A 24,895-nucleotide genomic window follows, 5' to 3' on the forward strand; every position below is an offset into this window, starting at 1 on the left:
TGTTGTTTATGGCTCAGTCAGTACTCCTACTCCTATATATGAAATACAGGGAATACAATGAAATAGTGGATCGGAATAAGGTTAGTAGTATAAAACCCTACCCTAATAATCAAATCATATTCTTTAAATCATACCCTTATTGGGGGCTGAACCCCCCTAAAATGAAAATCCTAGAATCGTCCATGAAGGGAATTAATGATTATTCATGTAAACTCCACCCACCGGAACTGTTTTTCACAGGAACCGAATATTACACAACAGGTGCGAAGGTCAGCCCTCTATCAGAGATTTTCTTTCAATTTGTTCAGGTGTAAAAATGGCGTCAGGTAAGAAACTATTTGGATACGAATAAATGCAGCCACGTTTCATTGATTTATTATGTATATATGAAATGTTAGCAAACATAGAGTTGTTTACTTCATTTAGTTTATTGAATGATATTTCACTTCGGTCTTATATTTATGTTTAATCCATTGGACACCAGGAAGTAACTAAACTTCTACGTGAGGTTTCTTTTATTATAATTGCCCATTTATTAATATTTTTGTGTAGGCTATAGATCATGAGTTGAAGTGTAATTTGTAGATGTTCTGAAGATAAGGAAAATAATAATGTCACCAATCAAATGATTGTTGATCTCAATGATCTGTGATCAGCAGCACACTGTTCTGAACTCAGTTAGTTGGTAAATGCAAACATTGTGAAGTCACAGCTTTTTAGTGCATGCAGGCTTTTATAAATCATTTAATAATTAATTAATAATTAATAAATACATTTTATAATTTATTATAATAATATAAATCATCTGTTCTGTTCTCTCTCTCTCTCTCTCTCTCTGTGTGTGTGTGTGATTTTTCTTCTCTAGCATCAGCAGACAGACACAGTCCACTACATGATCGTCCTAACAGTAAGTAAATGAATTCGCTGGCATGATATTAAGATGTGTTTAACATTTATGTGTAGTAATCTTCCCTCGGATTCACAGACAAGGCTTAAGTCTAGTCCCTGAGTATAATGTAAGTCTGAGCTATTATAACTGAAATACACTTGTCTGTGAAACCGGGCCTTTATGTTGTAACTGTAAAAGTAGAGGTTACCCTAAAATGAAAATAATGATTAGTCCCAATATGTTGAGATTTACTAAAAAAAACAAAAACAAAGCTATGATTGTGAATTACTAGCATATGTGCAGTTTTACCAAAACAGTTAAATTGATAAAGTAAATGTCTCATTGTATTTAAGAGATACAGAATGTGATGTTGGTCAGTGGTTAACTGTTTGATGAGAAAGACCCCCATATTTTTACATGTATAGTTAGACCAACTTATGCTGTGTAAGAAATATTAGGCATCATAAGTTTAAATATAAATTGTTATTTTTTATTTATTTAAACATTCTCTCATTTTCCAAAAATGACTAAAGCCTCCATAAAATCACCATAAAACAGCTTTTTAATTTTTTTTTTTTTTTTTTTTTTTTTATTCCTGTCTTGTTAAATCTGCTAATTCTATAGAATGTTTAAAATGATTTTAATGTTCACTGATGATTGTGCAGTGCTTTTTTATTCTTTTTTGTGTCTCTGCTCTTTTCAGTGAGTGATCTGAGTGATGTTCTGCTGGGAAAGAATCAGGAATCTGATCTTAGTGAGAACACAAACACAGAAAGTGATGGAGGAGGTTTGTTACTCAATATTTTTCATAATAAAACGAAAAGAGTATGATCATGAACTATTTTGTCCTTCAATAGTTACAGTTTAGTGCAAGAGACAGGAAATGACAGGGAGAAAATGAGGGTCACTTTGTGACTCCATGACGTTTTTACAAACTACAAAACTACCAGACTACCAAGTCTGATTTTATTTGTCAGGGAGAGGCTTCCAAAACAAGCAGCTATACAAAGAGATAAACTGATTCAATAAAAGCACGATAAAACAGAGTCATAATTTCTGAAGAAACATTAAAAGTGTTCATTTTCCTAAGGAAGTACAGTCTTTGTTGGATTTTCTTGAGATGGCGTCAACTGAAGGTTCAAAACACAGTTTGTTGTCTAAAATGACTCCAAGATATTTGTATGTCTCCACGAGCTCAATGTCTGTGCCTTTAATAACCGTGACTGTAGGGGGAGGTGGTGTCCTGCGAAAGTCAATGACTATGTCCTTAGTTTTCAATACATTCAGCTGTAAAAAGAAACTATCGCACCACTCTACAAAGTCACTGAGGACTGGCCCATGGTCCCGCTCATCCCCTGATAGCAGGATGACAATGACAGAATCATCTGCAAACTTATGTATCTATCCTGGTACAAACTGCGACACTGGTTTGTGGTTTGTGTACTGGATGTACAAGAGAGGAGACAGAACGCAACCTTGGGGGGAACCAGTGGATGTAAAAGTGACTTCAGATAGGGTGCTGTTGGCCCTCACACTCTGGGATCTGTCTATTAAAAAATCCAATAACCAGCGCACCAAATTCAAATCAAGGTTAAAATCCGCAACCAGTCACTCAGCGAGCAGAAAGGGCTGAATGGTGTTAAAAACAGAAGTAAAATCAACAAATAAATGTCTGACATGAATCTTTGTTCTATCCAAATGGCTAAAAATAAAGTGCAGTAGTGTGATCACAGCATCCTCCACATCTCTGCCAGAACTGATGCGAACTGCAGTGGATCTAACTGATCTCCAACCTGCAGTAGGACAGCCTCTTGATCATTTTCTCAAAGCTTTCATTACCAATGAGGTCAAGGCTACAGGTTTAAAATCATTTGAGGATTTTGGGGAGCTACACTTGGCTATAGACTCAATAATAGAATGTTTCTAACTTCTATGGACTCTTTGTTGTGATAAGGACAAATTAAAAATGAACTGAAAGATATGACAGAGTTGATCAGCACATGTTCTTAATAATTGCCCACAATACCCAGCTGTTCTCCAGGGGCCGAGAATGGTATGGTTTGAGCATGTCATGGTGAATGACTTTTACTTTGGTCCCCGAGTTTCTCTGGATCCGGTACATTAAGTCGTCCAGATGTCCCAGGATAAAGTAAGGACCATCATAGTTTCTCCATGATTTTGTTTATCACTAGCTTTGTGCTTGAGGCCTCTTTAATGGTCGAGCATTTGCAGCACAACTGGTGCATTTTTTTATGACAGCGCCCAGGGTGATGAACAACTTTGAAGTCATATTCCCCAAGCTTCTCGAGCCACGTCCCTCCGGTTCTCTCATTCTTATTAGCCTCTGTAGGTTATTATGGTCTGTGTGTACAGTGAAGGATCTGCCCAGCAGATACTGATGGAAATGTGTTGTGAACACTACCGCTAAAACTTCTCTCAGTGTGGTGCAGTAATTCTGTTCAGTTGGCGTCAGTGTTAATGAAGATGACTTTTTTTGTGATGAAGATGAGATGCTGACGGAGATAAAACTAATATCTGATGATGAAAACTATGAAGAAATATATGCTGTGTCTTCTTTAACAAAATGAGCATCCTGTGTGCAGAATGATGAGCTTGAAACAACATGGAGTCACAGTTTCTTAAAAAGAAAATAACTTATAGTCATTTTTGGATTAATGCTTACTGGAGACGCAAACCGGTTCAAATGATTCAGTACGATCTGGTGAACTGGTTCAACTGGTATATAAGGAAAAAGGCCGATATAACAAACCAATGGATTATTAATTAACTGTGTGAAGGCACAAAGCTGTATATAGTCTGTTGCATAATCCTAGCGCTGTTGTCTGCACTTCAATGCTAATCAAATAACAAAGGATTGCACACTATTCTTAACTAAATAACTTTTCTAGCTTGTATTAATGTAGCAGACCTTTTCTGAATGATGACCAAAACTTTACTGATATTTTATTGTTTATTGCATCATTTTTCAATACAAAAAAATCACCATAAGACCTAAACAAAACACAGCACATTAAACTTTCTCTCAGTTGCTTTATAATCAACATACAGTGAATTACACAAAACACTTATTACAAGTAACAGTAGACAAATATATACAGAGCTCATGCCTTTTCAGGGGGTGATTATTAAACTGACAAACTTTAAATCTGAAGAACTGCGTGATGTCATTACCCAAATGATGTTAGCTCCATAGACTAGAAAACCCATCAAAATAACCTGCGTGAGGTTTCTTTTATTATTATTGTCCATTTATTCATATTTTTGTGTAGGCTATAGATCATGAGTTGAAGTGTAATTTGTAGATGTTCTGAAGTTAAGGAAAATAATAATGTCACCAATCAAATGAGTGTTGATCTCAATGATCTGTGATCAGCAGCACACTGTTCTGAACTCAGTTAGTTGGTATATGCAAACATTGTGAAGTCACAGCTTTTTAGTGCATGCAGGCTTTTATAAATAATTTAATAATTAATTAATAATTAATAAATACATTTTATAATTTATTATAATAATATAAATCATCTGTTCAGTTCTCTCTCTCTCTCTCTCTCTCTCTCTCTCTCTCTCTCTCTCTCTCTCTCTCTCTCTCTCTCTCTCTCTCTCTCTCTCTCTCTCTCTCTCTCTCTCTCTCTCTCTCTCTCTCTCTCTCTCTCTCGTCATTTCCGGTGCGAGCGTGAGTGTGGAGAGCGTGTGGGTGAAAGTTCTTCGGTGAGATTGAGTTTCTTTTCCTTTTTTTCTAACCTACTTTTGCTTCTGTCTGCCAGAGTTTAACTTAGGTTTGCGTAAGGTGTTCGGGAAGCGCAGTCTTCCAGCACGCGCTGGTTGACGATGGCGTCTTCAGAGCGCGTGAGTTATGAGCGGCTTTCTCGCAGGCATGGAATCAAGATTGCGCAGGTAATGAATTGCTCAGTTGAAGACTGCACTTTAGCGGTCGGACAGATTGTTGGACACGACAGTATTATGTCAGCATCTCGAATGAATAGTGCTGTGGTGATCTTTTTGGATAACGTTGAGAAAGTAAACAGGGTGGTGGAAAATGGAATTTCTATTCAGGATACGTTTACGCAAGTAATTCCTCTAGTTCAACCGGCAAAAAAGATAATTTTGTCCAATGTTCCCCCGTTTATAAAAGATGACTTGTTGATAGCGGAATTGTCTAGACATGGAAAAATTGTTTCACAAATGAGGAAAGTTCCGCTAGGCTGTAAGTCCCCTTTACTTAAACACGTAGTCTCTTTTAGACGACAAATCTTTATGGTTCTTAAAAGTGAAGTCGAGGATCTAAGTGTGGCGTTCAAATTCAAAATTGATGGCTTTGACTATGTTGTTTATGCAAGTTCAGAGACTATGAAATGCTTTAAGTGTGGATCAGAGAGCCACATTCGTAGTTCGTGCCGGGTACAGAGCGCGGATGACAGCGCTCATGTCGAGGCTGATGAAGAGGTTGTAGATGCGGTTGTCAGTGGTTCGGCTGAAGCTGATCAGGCTGAAGGTGCGTCTGCTGCACCAGAGGCAGGAGCGAGTACTGCTGCGGAGGGAGAACCCGAGGTGATAGATGCTGTTAAAGCAGCTAAACGGGTGACTGGAGAAGAAATTATTACAGATCATGTGGGCGATGACGCACTGTTTAAGACACCTCCTGTTAAGAGAAAAAGAAACAAAGCAAAGATGAGGAATGGAAAGTCAAAACAATGGTCTGAAACACAGGTTGATGAATGTGATGATGTTGAAAGTAGTGCTGTTGAAGATTCTGACAGTGAAACTCAGGAAATTAAGAGTAGAAGGAATACAAGTAGTGACTATTCTTTTGATAAAGTCAAATCTTTTCTACAAAGATCAAAAAATGTGAAAAATGTGCAGGTTACAGACTTTTTTCCTGATCGTAAAATGTTTGTTGATTCTGTTGTGATGTTGATGAGGAGTGAGGGTGAAGAAAAGTTCACTGTTCAAGAAATATATAGATTAAGGAAAATTATTGCTAAACTAAGATCAGAACTTCAGGCAGAGGATGGGTTTGAAACAATGTAGTTCTCTCTGTCTTTACATGCTGAAAGCTGCTTTGTGTGTAATCCTTCTCTCATTCTTCTTGATGAGTGTGGTGAGAATAGGCTCTCTTAATATTAATGGTGCACGAGATGCTTATAAAAGGGCATTGTTATTTGAATTAATAAGACAAAAGAAAATTGATGTGATGTTTATTCAGGAGACACACAGTGATGTGTTAAATGAAACTGATTGGAGGAGAGAATGGGAAGGGGTGGTGGTGTGCTCTCACATGAGTTCTTCTAGAGGAGGGGTAGCTGTGCTTTTTGCTACACATTTCACTCCTGTTTCTTTTGAAGTGAAGCAAGAAATTGCTGGTAGACTAATTTTTGTACGTGCACAGTTTGAAAAATTTAATGTGGTGTTTATTAATGTATATGCCCCTAATAGTGGTAATGAGAGAGTTTGTTTTCTTAATAATCTTAATGAAATTTTGCAGAGCTGTAATTCAGATGAATATGTGTTTTTAGGTGGGGATTTTAATTGTACTGAGAATTGTGTACTAGATCGAAATCATGCTGAACCCCATACAGCTTCCAGTCGTACCATGCGCACCTTGATTGAAACCCATAAACTGTGTGACATATGGAGACGTTTAAACGGAAATGATAAACAATATACATGGTTGCATACTCGGGAGAATTTTATTTCTTTGGCCAGATTAGATAGACTCTACTGTTTTAAACATCATTTCAATATTGTCAAAAGCTGTGTAATTAGTCCTTCTGGGTTTTCTGATCATGCTATTGTTATTTGTAAAGTGTTTATATCAAATATAAGGTCAAAGAGTGCCTACTGGCATTTTAATGTATCTTTGTTGAGTGATGCAAAATTTAAAGAGGTTTTTCCCTTTTTTTGGAAGGAATTTAAATTAAAGAAAAAGTGTTTTATCAATTTAAAACAATGGTGGGATGTTGGAAAAGTTGAAACCAAGTTATTATGTCAACAGTATACTTTCAATGTCTCTAAAAATATCACACAAAAAATGAAAGAACTTGAAGAGGAAATTGTAGAGGTGCAAACAATATTGGAGTCCACTGGAGGACAAAATGGTGTTGATGTTCTCAAGTCCAAAAGGATGGTTCTTGCAAACCTGCTAGGCGTGAAAGCAAAAGGTGCATTGGTTAGGTCACGCTACCAAAATTTAACACAAATGGATGCCCCATCCAAATTCTTTTTTAATTTGGAAAGAAAGAATGGCCAGAGTAGATACATTCACTCCTTGCGATCGGAGAACGGGCAAGAGCTTACAGTGCTGTCTGAAATAAGACAAAGGGCTGTAAGGTTCTATAAGGATCTGTATGGGAGTGAATATAAACATGATGAAGAAATGTCTTCCAGTTTTTATCAAGGTTTACCGAAGCTCCCAAAAAAGTCAAAGGAGGCACTAGAGAAGCCTTTGTGTGCACAAGAGCTTTGGAAAGCACTGCAGACTATGGAGAGTGGAAAAGCTCCAGGAATTGATGGGCTCCCGATTGAGTTTTATAAAGCTTTTTGGGAGGTGTTGGGTGAGGATTTTTTGGATGTTCTCAATGAGAGCATAGCTGAAGGTCTCTTACCAGTGAGCTGTAGGAGAGCTGTGATCACTCTCCTACCCAAGAAAGATGACCTTCAGGAAATTAAGAACTGGAGACCAGTGAGCTTGTTGTGCTCCGATTTGAATTTTTTTTCTAAAACTCTGGCAAATAGATTAAGAGAAGTGATGGGGGACATTATACATCCTGACCAGACATATTGTGTGCCGGGCAGGTGTATTTCTGATAACATTTTTCTTGTTTAAAGATTGTAATGGAGGTTGCTGGCCTTTTGGGCATTAATTTAAGGCTTAACTCTATTGATCAAGAAAAAACTTTCGATAGGGTTGAGCACCAGTATCTTTGGAACACCCTTGAGGTTTTTGGTCCAGGTTTTATTGGAGTAATCAAAGTGTTATATAAAGACATTGAAAGTATGCTAAAAATCAATGGTGGTTTGTCCGCCCCTTTTAGTGTTAACAGGGGCATCAGACAAGGTTGTGCACTCTCTGGAATGCTGTACTCCTTAGCAATTGAACCATTATTAAACAAATTACGCTCTAATATAGAAGGTTTACTGTTACCTAACGTTAATCTGCAACACCAGATATCAGCTTATGCTGACGACGTAATGATAATGGTCAATGGGCAGAATGACATTAATACTCTGGTAAAAAAATATTCAAGAGTTTGGGAATGTATCTGCTGCTAAAATAAATTGGAGTAAGAGTGATGCCTTAATTGTTGGAAAATGGGAGAAGGGGCCACCTTTATTACCGGGTGGGTTAACTTGGAAAAAAGGAGGTCTTAAATATCTAGGTGTGTTTATTGGAGATGCTGTCACACAAGAAAAGAACTGGTTTGGGGTGATCGAAAAAATAGAGGGTAGGTTAAAAAAATGGAAGTGGATTCATCCACAACTTTCTTTTAGAGGACGTGTTTTAATAACTAACAACTTGGCTGCTTCAACATTGTGGCACAGACTGGTATGTGTAGACCCTCCTTCCGGTCTGCTTTCAAGATTACAAGCAATGCTGGTAGACTTTTTTTGGGATCGGCTTCACTGGGTCCCTCAAAGCATACTTTTCCTGCCTTTGGATGAAGGAGGTCAAGGTCTGGTGCATCTGTTCAGTAGACTTGCAACTTTTCGCCTGCAGTTTATCCAGAGACTGCTAACTGGGCCTGAAGATCTAGTCTGGAGGAAAGTGGCTCAGAATATATTACAGAGGATTGATGGACTTGGACTTGACAGTACTCTGGTATTTACGGATCACAAACAACTGAATTTCAAAGGACTTCCTTCATTTTATCATGGATTATTTAAAATGTGGGGACTTTTCATTATTATCAGGGTTTGTAAAACAGAGTCATTGTTTTGGTTACTTGAGGAGCCTTTGGTTAAAGGATCTCGTTTTGACTTGTCAAATGAGTGTTTGCCAGGTCTATCATTAAGACTTTGTGGCTCTGGTTTGGTAAAGTTAAGGAACTTAATTGATGTGGCTGGGCCTCATTTAAGCGATGCTCTTGCACTGGCCGCCATTTTAGGTCAGAGATCCGTACGCCAAACTGAATTTATTTTAAAACTCTGAAAAAAAAGATTAACAGAGGAAGAATTAACTATGTTACAAAGCTTTGCTGATGGAAGTTTGGTTCCAGATATAAAAGATCCTTTTCCCAAAGTTGCCATATCTCCTGATATGAGAGGTATGTTTAGCATACTGCTAGATATAGAAGGTCTAAAAGATCTGGATCTGAGTTTTGCTGGAGGAAAAGAGCTTTATAGGTGTTTTGTTAAAATTTTGAATAAAGTGGTATTAAACCAGAAAAAAGACACTATTTGGCGAGAAAAATTTGGTTTACGAGAAGACAAGCCGGTTTGGAGGGTGCTATACAAACCACCATTGAATAAGCAGTCTGGTGACCTGCAGTGGCGTATCTTACATGGGGCTATAGCGGTGAACGCCTTTGTCTCTGTTATTAACTCAGATGTTGTTGATAAATGTGTGTTTTGTGGGATAAGAGAGACTGTTTTTCATTGCTTTACAGAATGTTTTCGATTGGGACCGATCTTTGCCTTGTTAAAGAGCTTATTTTTAAGATTTCAGGAAAACTTCTCTCCTAATGCCTTTATTTTAGGATTGAGATATTGTCAGAAGCAGAGAATAAAGTGGCAGCTGATCAACTTTATTGTTGGACAAGCAAAATTTGCAATATATGTTACAAGGAGAAACAGAATTGAAAACAGATCAAATCAAGATGCTGTAACTCTTTTTAAAGCTTTTTTAAGGGCTCGAGTGGGTGTTGAATTTAAGTATTACCAACTAATGAATGATTTAGAGTCTTTTGAATTACAGTGGTGTTTTAGTAATATTATTTGTGTTGTAGTTGATGGAGTATTAATTTTTGATATGTTGTTAATTTGAGCTTGGGGTATATGGTTTGATTTGTTTTGGTCAAGTTATTTTGTAATGTTTTTTAATATCTATGTATAATAAAGGTGTATGAAATCTCAAATCTCTCTCTCTCTCTCTCTCTGTGTGTGTGTGTGTGTGTGTGATTTTTCTTCTCTAGCAGCAGCAGACAGAAATAGTCCACTACATGATCGTCCTAACAGTAAGTAAATGAATTCGCTGGCATGATATTAAGATGTGTTTAACATTTATGTGTAGTAATCTTCCCTCGGATTCACAGACAAGGCTTAAGTCTAGTCCCTGACTATAATGTAAGTCTGAGCTATTATAACTGAAATACACTTGTCTGTGAAACCGGGCCTTTATGTTGTAACTGTAAAAGTAGAGGTTACCCTAAAATGAAAATAATGATTAGTCCCAATATGTTGAGATTTACTAAAAAAAACAAAAACAAAGCTATGATTGTGAATTACTAGCATATGTGCAGTTTTACCAAAACAGTTAAATTGATAAAGTAAATGTCTCATTGTATTTGAGAGAGACAGAATGTGATGTTGGTCAGTGGTTAACTGTTTGATGAGAACAGATTTTTACATGTATAGTTAGACCAACTTCTGCTGTGCAAGAAAATATTAGGCAATATAAGTTTAAATATAAATTCTGTTATTTTTTATTTCTCTCATTTTCCAAAAATGACTAAAGCCTCCATAAAATCACCATAAAACAGCTTTTTTCAATTTATTTATTTATTTATTTATTTTTTTTATTAATTCCTGTCTTGTTAAATCTGCTAATTCTCTAGAATGTTTAAAATGATTTTAATGTTCACTGATGATTGTGCAGTGCTTTTTTTTATTCTTTTTTGTGTCTCTGCTCTTTTCAGTGAGTGATCTGAGTGATGTTCTGCTGGGAAAGAATCAGGAATCTGATCTTAGTGAGAACATAAACACAGAAAGTGATGGAGGAGGTTTGTTACTCAATATTTTTCATAATAAAACGAAAAGAGTATGATCATGAACTATTTTGTCCTTCAATAGTTACAGTTTAGTGCAAGAGACAGGAAATGACAGGGAGAAAATGAGGGTCACTTTGTGACTCCATGACGTTTTTACAAACTACAAAACTACCAGACTACCAAGTCTGATTTTATTTGTCAGGGAGAGGCTTCCAAAACAAGCAGCTATACAAAGAGATAAACTGATTCATTAAAAGCACAATAAAACAGAGTCATAATTTCTGAAGAAACATTAAAAGTGTTCATTTTCCTAAGGAAGTACACTCTTTGTTGGATTTTCTTTGAGATGGCGTCAACTGAAGGTTCAAAACACAATTTGTTGTCTAAAATGACTCGAAGATATTTGTATGTCTCCACGAGCTCAATGTCTGTGCCTTTAATAACCGTGACTGTAGGGGGAGGTGGTGTCCTGCGAAAGTCAATGACTATGTCCTTAGTTTTCAATACATTCAGCTGTAAAAAGAAACTATCGCACCACTCTACAAAGTCACTGAGGACTGGCCCATGGTCCCGCTCATCCCTTGATAGCAGGATGACAATGACAGAATCATCTGCAAACTTATGTATCTATCCTGGTACAAACTGCGACACTGGTTTGTGGTTTGTGTACTGGATGTACAAGAGAGGAGACAGAACGCAACCTTGGGGGGAACCAGTGGATGTAAAAGTGACTTCAGATAGGGTGCTGTTGGCCCTCACACTCTGGGATCTGTCTATTAAAAAATCCAATAACCAGCGCACCAAATTCAAATCAAGGTTAAAATCCGCAACCAGTCACTCAGCGAGCAGAAAGGGCTGAATGGTGTTAAAAACAGAAGTAAAATCAACAAATAAATGTCTGACATGAATCTTTGTTCTATCCAAATGGCTAAAAATAAAGTGCAGTAGTGTGATCACAGCATCCTCCACATCTCTGCCAGAACTGATGCGAACTGCAGTGGATCTAACTGATCTCCAACCTGCAGTAGGACAGCCTCTTGATCATTTTCTCAAAGCTTTCATTACCAATGAGGTCAAGGCTACAGGTTTAAAATCATTCGAGGATTTTGGGGAGCTGCACTTGGCTATAGGCTCAATAATAGAATGATTCCAACTTCTATGGACTCTTTGTTGTGATAAGGACAAATTAAAAATTAACTGAAAGTTATGACAGAGTTGATCAGCACATGTTCTTAATAATTGCCCACAATACCCAGCTGTTCTCCAGGGGTTGCCGAGAATGGTATGGTTTGAGCATGTCATGGTGAATGACTTTTACTTTGGTCCCTGGATTTCTCTGGATCCGGTACATTAAGTCGTCCAGATGTCCCAGGATAAAGTAAGGACCATCATAGTTTCTCCATGATTTTGTTTATCACTAGCTTTGTGCTTGAGGCCTCTTTAATGGCCGAGCATTTGCAGCACAACTGGTGCATGTGCAACACCTAAGTGAAACATCTACTCACATTTTGTACCAATAATACCTGGTCTGCAGGCAAGACAGCGTTCGCTCCACACCGAAATGTCCACCCACTGGCCCCTTATGCATCTGGTGCATGACATCTTTCCGGAAAACTCGCAGCAGGATAATATGACTGTAAAACTCAGGGCCCTCATTTAGGTAGTAACATCGTAACAGAATGTCATCCTTTAGGTACAGTCTTTGCCACTGACTTCAATAGGCTTTCATTGCTGGCCTGTAGAGTGACACATCTTCTCCAGAGGGTCGTTCCTTGCTTTCCTTCATCCATCTTTTGATGGAAGTGATATCAGAATCTGCTGCTTGCGCAGTACTCAGTTCTTCAGTAGTCCACCCAGAGAATGAAGAAGGACAGGCAGTGATGGCAGGTTGTACTAACCCCACAAGACTCCGTGGTAACAGCTGCAAGTTCATTATTTACAGGTTTGTTGTCACACTGGACTGCCTGGTGACAGAGCTGAGAGCTAATCAAGATGGGATTCTTAAGGTTGCTTGGGAAAGTTGATCAGCATGGCCTTCGGGAAAGCACATCAGCATTTTTTTATGACAGCGCCCAGGACAATGAACAACTTTGAAGTCATACTCCCCAATCTTCTCGAGCCACATCCCTCCGGTTCTCTCATTCTTATTAGCCTCTGTAGGTTATTATGGTCTGTGTGTACAGTGAAGGATCTGCCCAGCAGATACTGATGGAAATGTGTTGTGAACACCAGTACCGCTAAACTTCTCTCAGTGTGGTGCAGTAATTCTGTTCAGTTGGCGTCAGTGTTAACGAAGATGACTTTTGTTGTGATGAAGATGAGATGCTGACGGAGATAAAACTAATATCTGATGATGAAAACTATGACAAAATATATGCTGTGTATATAACTTTCTCTCAGTTGCTTTATAATCAACATACAGCGAATTACACAAAACACTTATTACAGGTAACAGTAGACAAATATATGCAGAGCTCATGCCTTTTCAGGGGGTGCTTATTAAACTGACAAACTTTAAATCTGAAGAACTGCGTGATGTCATTACCCATATAATGTTAGCTCCATAGACTAGAAAACCCATCAAAATAAGAGTCCCGCCTTAGTAAAGATCTCTACCATATTAAAACTTATAAAAAAAAATTAAATGTATACAAAAACAAATTAGAAGAATAATCATAATAAAGTCTGTTACAATAAAGCATTAATATGCTTTTAATTTGTAGATTTAATCATTTTACATTTGTTTTCTTTATGTCTGTACCTGAAAACAGTTAAATCTACCACCTTATTTGGTAACATTTTATTATAGGGTCCAATTCACACTAATAACTAGTTGCTTATTAGCATGTCTATTATTAACATATTGGCTGTTTATTAGTGCTTATAAAGTACATATACCCAATACCCTAAACTTAACAACTACCTTATAAACTATTAATAAGCATCAAATAAGGAGTTAATTGAGGCAAAAGTCATAGTTAATGGTTAGTTAATAGTGAGAATTGGACCCTAAAATAAAGTGTGACCCCTTATTTAATATGTATCTTTGTTCTGTGGTATTTATGTAGGCCTGCTGAATGTTAAATAGATCCAATCCATGTTAAAAAGAAATTATTAAATGATGCAGCAATTAAACTGCTGCTATAATTTAATGCAGTTGTTATTGAAATTTGCTGAATTAAAACATGATCAAAATACTATCTATTTTGATGCCAAAATTTCAAATAAAAGAGGAAGTGACAAATATCGGAATAAGCCCCAAAATATCCCATTGGTGCATCCCCCATGATAAATATAGCCAGTTCTGTAATCAGTGGTAAATCTCTACGTTTTTCGCAGCTTGTCAGTGAACAACTGCTCTGTGTTGTAAATGCTGCTCCACGTGAAAGCACACACGTGTAGAGTAGACAACACCCCCACACACCGCCCCGGCCCCTTTTTTAATGCACGATCACTTTCGAGATTCGCGATCGTATGTACTCTATTTATATTATGGAGCAACAGTACTTCCCACACATTTTACAAGATTATATGTTTGTCAGTGGTACTGAGGATCAGCAAATCATTCCCCATCATTCTCAGTCATCTACACCGGACGCAAAAGTTGTCGTGTGGCGCCGAGCCTCATCAGCTAAAGTCAGTCTAATTTTGTGTCAGCATGTCATAAGCAGAATGCGGCAGCAGTTTACTGTCAGGGATTTGTGGTGTCATGCCATGCTGCATCCAGTGTAGACAGCATCACTGATTATACTGAGTTCTATTGACTGATCTATATATATAATGAATCTCTATTATAGATCACTGGTTCTACAGTATTTTGTCACGCCATACCGCTTGCCTCCAGTGTAGACGGTGTTAGGAATTGTTAGTTGTTTTCCCTTATAAGGATTCACGATTCGGGCACACCTCCCCCAATCCCCCCGTCCATGTCATCGTCCATCGTTTCACTGTAGACATCGTCCGATGCCAAATTTTAAGACATTGCCCAACTGGCGCAGAGCCCAGTATAAAACAATTATATCTGCGGAAATTATAATTAAACATGACTTAGTTACTACATTTCAGTAAAAAATAAATGCATATTGTTTCTGTTTTAATGTATACACTCTGGATTACATTAATAGCGTAATTTGTACGTTAGTAAATTATTCTTTTTCAAAGATCCAGTCACATGCACATGAGCCATACACAGCCCAAAATTAAACTGCTTTATATTGATAGCATTAATCCATTGCATCTATTATTGACAATTAATCGAACTTCCATTAATAATTTAAATCCCTTTTTGACGTAAGGACAAGGTTATGCAGCTGAATACAGTCGTCAGACACAGTTTGAGTAATACTGTCACTGTTGTTTGACTGTCAATGTTCAACCAAAAAATTATAATTCTGCTTTTATTGCCACATCATGTCATTCCAAACCTATCTAGACCACATCATGTCTAGTGTCTGTTTCCCTGGGTGTCCAGTAGTGAGCTCACTTCCCCTTAGACACTTCACAGTAGGCACTAGAATTCCTCTAGTCTGGTCCTTTATTCACAGTAATTGCACTCCTGTTAATTGCACCAGGTGCAGAAAATCTATTGTCATTAGTCTCCCTATATATTGTAATCCCTGTTGTTTTATGGAGTCCTTACCCTTCGTGTTACCCTTCAGCTTCTCGTCTTCCAAGATTCCCCTTCATCTTCTCGTCTCCCGAGATTGACCCTAACCTCTCGTCTTCCGAGTTCCCTTTCCTGTTCCCTACTTGTTTATTTGTTTGTTTATTTTTGGACTGTCTGTTTTGGCTTTGACCTCTGCTTGTATTCAACAATTTGGAACACCCCTTGAATAAATACCAGCAATTGGATCTCTTTCTCTCTCCTGTGTCTCTCTGTTGCGCGAATCGTCACACTTAGTCTCTTTACTAATGAAGACAAAGTAGAATTAGAGAAGATCCAGATAATATTTAGCTCATTAATAATGTGCTACACTATGATTCGCATGATTGGTCCAAACACACAAGTGTCTGTGTTGCTGGAGGAAATGGAGCAGATTATTTAGTTAAAACAAACAGTGTTTTTTTGTTTCTCCACAGAGACATCGATGGAGACACAGATGGAAAAACTGTGGAACTCATTAGAGATGTGGCTTCAGTCACAAGGTAATGACCATAAAATCTGCATTAATTAAACACACTTTTCATGACTGCTGAAGTCTACACAAATTTGTGAGACAAAGCAGTAAAATGATATGTAGAGAAACAATATGATTAACACATGATGTTTCAGTATAAATTATTCATCTATCTTTAGATTCAAGAGAAAGTGAAGATGAACTGAGGATTGTGCTGCTGGGCAAACCTGGAGTTGGGAAGAGTTCAACTGGAAACACAATCTTAGGAAGAGAAGTTTTCATATCAGACTTTTCTGAAGAATCTGTTACTAAAGAGTGTCGAAGAGAAACATCTGAAATCAACAGCAGACACATTACTGTGATCGACACTCCGGGACTGTTTGATACTGATCTCAGTAATGAAGAAACCCAGAGAGAAATCAGCAACTGTATCTCTATGATCCTGCCTGGACCACATGTGTTTCTCTTACTGATCCCATTGGGACGATTCACTCAAGAAGAAGCAACATCAGTAAAGATCATTCAAGAGATGTTTGGTGAAAACTCATTAAAGTACACCATAGTGCTCTTCACCAGAGGAGATGATCTGCAGAACAAAACCATTGAAGAGTATCTGATAGAACCTGAATCTGGCCTTAAAAACCTGATCGATGAGTGTGGAAACAGATTCCATGTGTTCAATAATAAAGAGACTAGAGACCGAACACAGGTGACTGATCTACTGCAGAAGATAGACAACATGGTGAAAGAGAACGGAGAGAGTTACTACTCATGTAAGATGTTCAGAGAGATGGATAGAGAAATACAGAAGAATATACTGATGGAGAGAGTCAGGGAAAGAGAAGAAGAGATGAAGATGATCATGGAGAAAGAAAGAGAGAAACTAGACAGAAAGATACAAGAGATGGAGAGCGAAAAAGAGGAATGGGAGAAACAGAGACAACAGGAAATCAAGAAAACACGTGATGAATATGAGCAGAAACTTAAACAAGAGAGAGAGAGAAGTGAGAGAGAGAAAGAAGAACTTCAGTTCAAACATGAAGAAGAGAAAGAGAGGATGAAGATGGAGATGGAGAAAGAAAGACAGAATTATGAGAAAGAGAAAAAGAGAATAGAAGAAGAGTTTAGAGAGAGAGAAGAACAATATAAAAGAGAGATTAAAGAAGGAAAGGAACAAGAGAGAAAGATACGTGAGGAGATGAAGAGACAAAAAGTGGAATGGGAGAAACTGAAACAACAGGAACCACAAAGAAGAGAAGAAGAGGAGAAAGAAAGAGGTAGATTCTTTGAACTTTATACAGAACTTTATACAGAGGCTCAGCACACTAACTGTAAATCAAAACAATAACCAACTCGTTTTGAAAATAATAAATATTTGGGTGTAAACAATTGCACTATAGTTTTTTTCATGAGTTTATGTGGTTGAAAGAATAATTAAGGATTTATAATTAGTAATAATTTGAATGTACCTGATTTAGAGCTGAGTTTTTAATAATTTCTTAAAGCATATAGACTCACCATTTGTCCTTTCTGAGCTTTGTATCTGAAAACAGAAGATGAAAATAGTGAGAGAGAAATAAAACTAATTATTGGCAGAAAAATATAGCAAGCTAATGTTAGAGGTCTTTTAGAGGGTTTTGTTAATTATATAATAAATTAAATGAAACTTTGTGTTTTTAGCCGATTCTCGTTGGGGAGGTCATTCCACCAGTAGGGAACAGTTAATGAAAAAGTCCATAAAAGTGACTTTGTGCTTCTTTAATGTTATAATACAATTATTGTTTTTATCTCTGAAAGAAAGAATTGAAAAAATTTGTCAAGTGTCTTATAGTGTTTTTTTTAATTCAGATACCCAATTAGTCAAGAAGTACAAAAACAATGCTATCAAGCATGTAAGCTGTTATCAAAGACAAAGGAGGCTATTTTTCTTATTATGTGAATAAATACTATTTAGTTGTTTTGGTTTGTTATTTGTCCAAAAAATACAATTACATTTTTAGATTTATTTCTAAAATATTTGTGTTTTGTCTTATGACAGGTGGTCTAATCAATTGCTAAGCACTGTATGTTTTCATAGCATTCAGTTGGCACATTTGTTATAAGGACATTGGGCAGAATGTGGAATAGTGTATTTTTGTCAATAAAATTAAAATAAAGAAAATAGGGGTTTTAACCCGATTAATCAAGAAAAAAAAATATTATAAGAATTCGGCCAACTAATCCATTATCAAAATAATCATTTGTTTGCAGCCCTACAGACAACACATCATATTTACCTGCTTAAAAAAAACTTACCCATATACAGTGCCAATAGGCATTAGAAGGAAAAAGAAAGGGACATCTACTTAATATTTAAAAGCATTTGTTTGAAAAAAAAGAAAAAAAGAAAAGAAAAAGATACTAGGATTTGGGAAGGAAACCAAGAGATTCCTCTTGCATTCCAGTGAATTATTCATGAGATCTAGTATTTAACTATTGTAAAGTAAATCGGCTGAACAGACCATAAGTGTTCAGTATATGTTGTCTTTCACACATCTCGTTACAGTTGAATACAAAGGAAAAGGAGTGAATAATTCAGGAGCCAAACAAAAAACATTACGGTAGATCGAAAAGTGGTCATGCTATATTGTTGTCAAATTAAATTTCACATTAATGGTGTCTTAATTATACCCCTGTTTGCAAGATATAAAATAAATTATTTGATGTCCCCAGAGTTTGTATGTGAAGTTTTAGCTCAAAATACCCCACAGATAATTTTTAATATCTTGTTAAAATGTATACAGTATTACAGTTTGTCAATTTAAAATGGTAATTGTGCATTAACTTGTCCATAAAGTCTGTCGTCAAAGTATTTCTGTATTATTGTCTTACTCGACTGTGTCCCCAAGCAGCTGGCATCCACCTCCGAAAGCAATTGTGTTCTCTGCTTAGCTCTGAGGCCACGTAACTTGTCATATATGAAAAATTATTATATTAAGTGGTTTCTCCTACATTTCTTGGTGATATTTAATGTCAGTTTACTAGGAAGTGAAGGTTTTGTTCTCTTTGACTCGTTGGATTGAAATGGTGCTTCATTCACATGTGTTTTATCCCTGCTGCAGATGAAGGCTGTCAGTATGTGACTGGAATTGTGGGTAAAAACCCGTTACTCCTGAGAGAGCTGGATCTCACTGGACGTAAACTAGGAGACACAGGAGTGAATCAGATCGCTGCTCTACTGCAGGATAAACACTGTACACTCAACACACTGATGTGAGTATTGTTCTCAGTTATTAAAATTTATTTACGGAATATTAAGGAAAATATTTGGATCATAAAGCTGCAAAAGTAAAAGCAGATAAATATATTTTTAAAGTTAAAAAGCAGACACTCTAAAATATTTTTTAATGTTTCAAATAAAGGATCTCAGATGTGTGTATCTTCTAAATTCTGCTGATGATACTACATTACTGCTCTAATATAACATTTATAATTTCAGCTTCAACTAACTAGAAAATAATTTTCTTTCTGCGTAGTACTCTTTCTATTTCCCCTGATTTGTGAGTGAGTGTGTATATATATATATATATATATAAAAAAATAAACATTTTAATCAAATTATTTACATGATGTGGTGATTAATTAATCTAATTAATCGCACATCAAATTTTGAGAAATAAATCTGAAAAGATAATTTAAAGTCGTTGTGCAAAGCGTCAAACAGAGATAAAAAAGTAGGTTCAGTAAGAAATATTTTGTTTGAAAAATTTATTACATATACCCTTTTGGACCTATAAATTATCTATAACTTTATTAATTAATTTTCTTCATTTTTTTATTATTACTATGAAAATAATTACTATTTAAAATTATTGTCTTCAAATTTAATGGGACTATGGCCAATGGTTCAATGCGCCAAATGGTTCACCAAATTTGTTCAAAACATGTTAAGAAATGAAATTCCTCTGTGGGTTGCTCATCGATGAACAGTTCCGATTTGTCTTTATCTTCTGGTTGGCAAAACTGAGAAAAACAGACAACATTGTGTCTAAAATAACACAATATTGACTTCTTAATGAACTGTTGTATAAGATGAGTATCACATTTACACTCGTGTAATATTGCACTTAGCCTACAGCTCGTGTGATATTTCTTAACTATGAGATGTAAATATGAGACACAATCTCAAACAGGCATTTTGCCCCATATCTTGAATTTAAGGGATATTCTCTAGGCTCCATCATGCAGTAAGTTGTTGTCTGATCATGCGACTGTATGAAATGTAAGATGATCCACATAGGTCTGGGGCGGGGCAAGTGCATGAAATGCGTTAATAATTTTTCTCCATAATTAATCTAATTAACACCAGCCCTAATATATATTCACAGGGGCAGCTGTGGCCTTATGGTTAGAGAGTTGGACTTGTAACCCAAAGGTTGCAGGTTCAAGTCTCGTTGCTGTCAGGAGTTGTGGGACGGGGGAGTGAATAAACAGTGCTCTCTTCCACCCTCAATACCCATGACTTAAGTGTCCTTGAGCAAGGCACTGAACCCACAGCTGCTCCCCGGGCGCTGGATCTATAGCTGCCCACTGCTCCGGGTGTGTGTTCACTGCTCCGGGTGTGTGATCACAGTGTGTTCACTTCTTCCGAGTATTAGTGCTGGGCACCGATTCAAATGTTTAATCGCAATTAAATGCATGATTGTCTGTGATTAATCGCATTGTGCACAGAATTCCCTAATGCATTCAAGAGTAGTACACTGTGCACTTTTTTTCATTTAAAAGTCCTGCTATATGAACAAAAGTGCAATAACATTTGGTTTGCAAACACTTAAAAAAAGGTGCTTTTTTTACAGCTTTATTCATTTTACATATTTCTTGTAAATCTCAACTTATAACATTAATTTCATCAAATTAAATATAAAACAAGGTATTTGCCACTGCCAGAGCATTAACATTTTTATAGAAAATATTTAATAGTGTGTTATAGAAAAAACAAGATATTCTCAGAGTCCAGAGGCTTGATCATAACATTATAACACACACTTTAGAGACCTGCACCATCATGGGACCCATGGGAGTGCAGCGCGGGACAACACTTGATGGGCGAGTGCGGGCATGGGTGGGTAGAAGCCAGAGACAGTTTATAAGAGACATGTCACTTCCTTAATCCTCAGTACAACTATATAAGGAAAACCCATAATGGCAAAGATGGCGGTTGTGTGCACATGTCCCGCCCCTCCCACTGGAAAGCCAATCATCTGCTTTTAACAGTCAAGCCTGGAAACATTTAAGCCTATCGTCTGGTTCCACTGACGTATGCGCACAGTTGAGGAACCCTTGCGCATGCGTAATAAAGGTATAACCTGTGGGGGAAAAGGTGTTTTAAACCTTATTTTGGGGCAAAGTCATCAAAATAGTTTAGCGATTTTTATCATATTTTACTGCTGTTTCTATACATGCTGTTTTTATGTCCCGGTGACCAGTAAAAGTGCAGTTCTGACTCTCTGCCCATTCATTTAGATAGGAGCCTGGTGTTGTTAGTCTGTAATAGCTGCCCGGAGGCGTTGCCAAGATGGCAGCCAAGTGGCACGACTTGCCTGAAAGGACTTTGGTAGAGATTCATATGTGCCGGATGCGGGAGAATAAGGGTGTATTTACACTAGGCAATCTTAACCATGACCGAGCATGTTTGACCCCCAAGGCCCGGTTCGTTTGACTAGTTTGATCACCTTGTGTCACCCTGAGTAAGAGGGCCGTGTGTTACCATGTCCGAAAAAAATTTAAATATAAACCACAAAGTTAACAAAACGCTGCTCTCCACTGTGCTCAAATTTTACATGCTTTAATAACAAAGAATTGTAACATTTTACAATAAGATTACATTAGTTAATGTTAGTTATTGTATTAAAGCGTTAGTTAATTATTGTAAAGTGTTACCCAAATATTGTATTTTGAGCATTCACTTGAAACTAAGTGCTACCTCTCCGCCCCGTAAAACTCGTTCAGATCGTCTGCCAGTCGTTGATTCTCCACAGTGCTGGGGGGTGGTGTCTTGTAGTTGGTAATCTCTTTCAGACTTTTCCACACTGATGCTGAGTCATTGGAGTCCTTCGTTTTTCAGAATAATTCCTCTTTGCCACTCTGATCTCCTTTTCCAGTGTGTATTTAGCCTGTTTATACAAGACATTGTCCCCCTTCCTGTAAGTGTCTTCTTTGGCCTGACAGAGCTGTCTGTGTTTTGCAGTGAACCAAGGTTTGTCATTGTTGTAAGTTAGCTGAGTCCTAGCAGGAATACACATATCCTCACAGAAACTGATATGATGTTACGGTCTCTGTGAGTTCATCCAGATCGGTGGCAGCAGCTTCAAAAACACTCCAATCAGTGAGGTCAAAACAAGATTATAAATCCTGCTCTGCTTCATTAGTCCATCTTTTTACAGTCCTTAATACAGGTTTAGCTGATTTTAGTTTCTGCCTGTAGTTCGGTATCAAACAGTGATCAGAACGTCCCAAAGCTGCTCGTGGAACAGAGTTGATATGCATCCTTTATTGTGGTGTAACAGTGATCCAATATATTACTGTCTCTGGTGGGACATGTGATTTGCTGTCTGTGTTTTGGCAGTTCATGAGAGAGATTTGCTTTATTAAAGTCCCCAAGAATTATTAAAACAGAGTCCGGGTGTTGTTGTTCTGTGTCTGTGATCTGACCAGCGAATTTCTGTAAAGCCAGACCGTGGAGGTTATTTTTTCCCAAAATAACCACTATATGGAATCAAGATATATTTATCTTGTTGATACGGACTATGCAGACGAGAGTGATGTTTACCGTGAAGCTTACACTGCGATGTGCTTGAGAGAAAGCTGAGTTGACCATCTGATTTTCACCAGTAAGAAGAAAGTATGACATGAGAATAAGGCCTGAAGTTAGGAAGAATATTTTAATTAAAATATAATTATATTTTCATAATAATGTTTTTCCTTCTCAAACCTTGTCTGTGGTCTAAACAGCCCTGGCCAAATGGGGTGCATCTCTTCCCACTTTGATATTTACTGCAGTTACCATGTTCTGAACATCACAACAACAACAATACCTCTGTCTACCTGCTCAATCAACTACAGTCTCTAGATTATAAAAAAACTGCACTCTGTCGGAAGTAACGTATAGAGACCACGGCTTGTAACTATACTCTAGTTACTATTTTGAAAATTATAACACGTTAAATTATTCCGTTATTAAAAATTAATCAAATGACAGTAATGCGTTACTAAGTAATACGTTATTGCCGAACATTTTCCAATAGTAATTATATATTAATAGTTTTTTACAGATGCAAATATGTTAGAAACGATGCATTGTGATATAAATGCCAACTTGTAACTGTAATGTGTGTGTGTTTCTCATTTAAGGTAACAATGAAACATAATATCATATTATTGATATTAATAATATATAAATATAATATTAATAAATATGTAATAAACGGCTTAAAACACCCCTCTTCCATCTTTATTTGACCCTCTAACTTTGGCACTCACTTTTCTGATTCTATTCTTTAAAAAGAATATAAAAAACTACGTTTCTAATCTTTTTGTATTCTATCTACTTCTTTTTATTTATTATACAATTATAAAAAAGACCTCTAACACTAGCTTGCTCTATTCTTTTTCTATTCTGTTTCTTTTTATTTATTATATTATTTAAAATCCCATGCTACGTGTACTGTGTTAACCTTACTGAGACTTGTTATAGCACTTATATATCATTGCTCTTTTTGTTGTTTTTGATTGCTTCCACTGTCCTTATTTGTACGTTGCTTTGGATAAAATTGTCTGCTAAATGAATAAATGTAAATGTAATGATATGAATATACCTGTAGTCATTATTGATTAAATTGGAGGAAATCCTGCCCATTCCACAGCTAGGAAAAAAATTATAAAAGCACTTTTGCTCAACTACTGAAGTGGTATTCTGGAACTGTGAATAAATTGAATAAAAGAGCAAAATAACAACAACAATAACATCTTCATCAATCAAACCTGCATTTATTTGAACAACAAAAAAAAAGACCTGTAGTATTTAGAAAGTTTGTGTCAAATAGAAAAAAAGTCATAGTAAAAAGATATTGTTATAACATAAACAAATTCTTTATAATCAACAAATCCTAAAAAAGTATAAAATATATAAAATAAACATTAAGCCCTGTTTCTAACATTGATATTAAATCTGCATATTATAATGATTTCTGTAGGATCATGGGACACTGAAGACTGGAGTAATGGCTGATAAAATAGAAAACTATTATTTTAAATTGTATTTTTTTTAACAATATTATTGTGTTAATACTTGTTTTTCAAGTGTTTTCTCTCTATGCAGACTGAAGAACAACTGTATCACAGAAGGAGGTTGTCATGTTCTGGCTGCAGCTCTAAATTCAAACCCTTCAAATCTGACAGAGCTGGATCTAAGTGAGAATAAACTAGGAAACCCAGGAATGAAGATCATCTTGACTCTGTTTGAAAATGAACAGTGTAGACTGGAAAAGCTGAAGTAAGTATTTTAAAAGTGCATCCCATTAATTACGCAGACTATAGTGACCCACCACAGTTTCATAAATTTGAAAATATTTGATACTTCTCATCTGGACTGCACAATTAATTGAAATGAACCTGACACTGTGATATGTGTTAGTGCAGTTATCAAATCAAAAAATGCTGCATTTGCATTAAATATACAGTCTGCAGTAGGGATGCTTTGATCTGCTTTTTTCACCTCCGATTCCGATACCTAGGGTTCAGTATTGGCCGATACAGATACCGATCCAATACCAGTTACCGGATATTCTTACAAAACATTCAATTCAATATAGATGAGTAAATAAATCCACACAAACTATCAGATTAAATCTGTCATTTGAGAACAGTGTGAGTGATTCAGCTGTACTGTGTCTTCTCTCTTTGACTCT

General features: G+C 36.6%; 1 protein-coding gene across 1 annotated transcript; it reads left to right on the forward strand.

The window, feature by feature from the left end:
• Window positions 1-294: 294 nt before the first annotated feature.
• On the forward strand, window positions 295-19,083 carry LOC113078275 (GTPase IMAP family member 7-like; the record flags this gene model as incomplete). Its single annotated transcript, XM_026250603.1, has 8 exons — window positions 295-326; window positions 866-907; window positions 1,593-1,676; window positions 10,039-10,080; window positions 10,762-10,845; window positions 15,913-15,978; window positions 16,130-17,227; window positions 19,052-19,083. Coding segments are annotated over exons 1-8 (1,458 nt in total), but the record flags the coding sequence as incomplete, so codon positions are not given.
• Window positions 19,084-24,895: the final 5,812 nt, after the last annotated feature.

This window comes from Carassius auratus, unplaced genomic scaffold (genome assembly GCF_003368295.1).
Source record: "Carassius auratus strain Wakin unplaced genomic scaffold, ASM336829v1 scaf_tig00025090, whole genome shotgun sequence".
NCBI classification, from domain to species: Eukaryota; Metazoa; Chordata; class Actinopteri; order Cypriniformes; family Cyprinidae; genus Carassius; species Carassius auratus.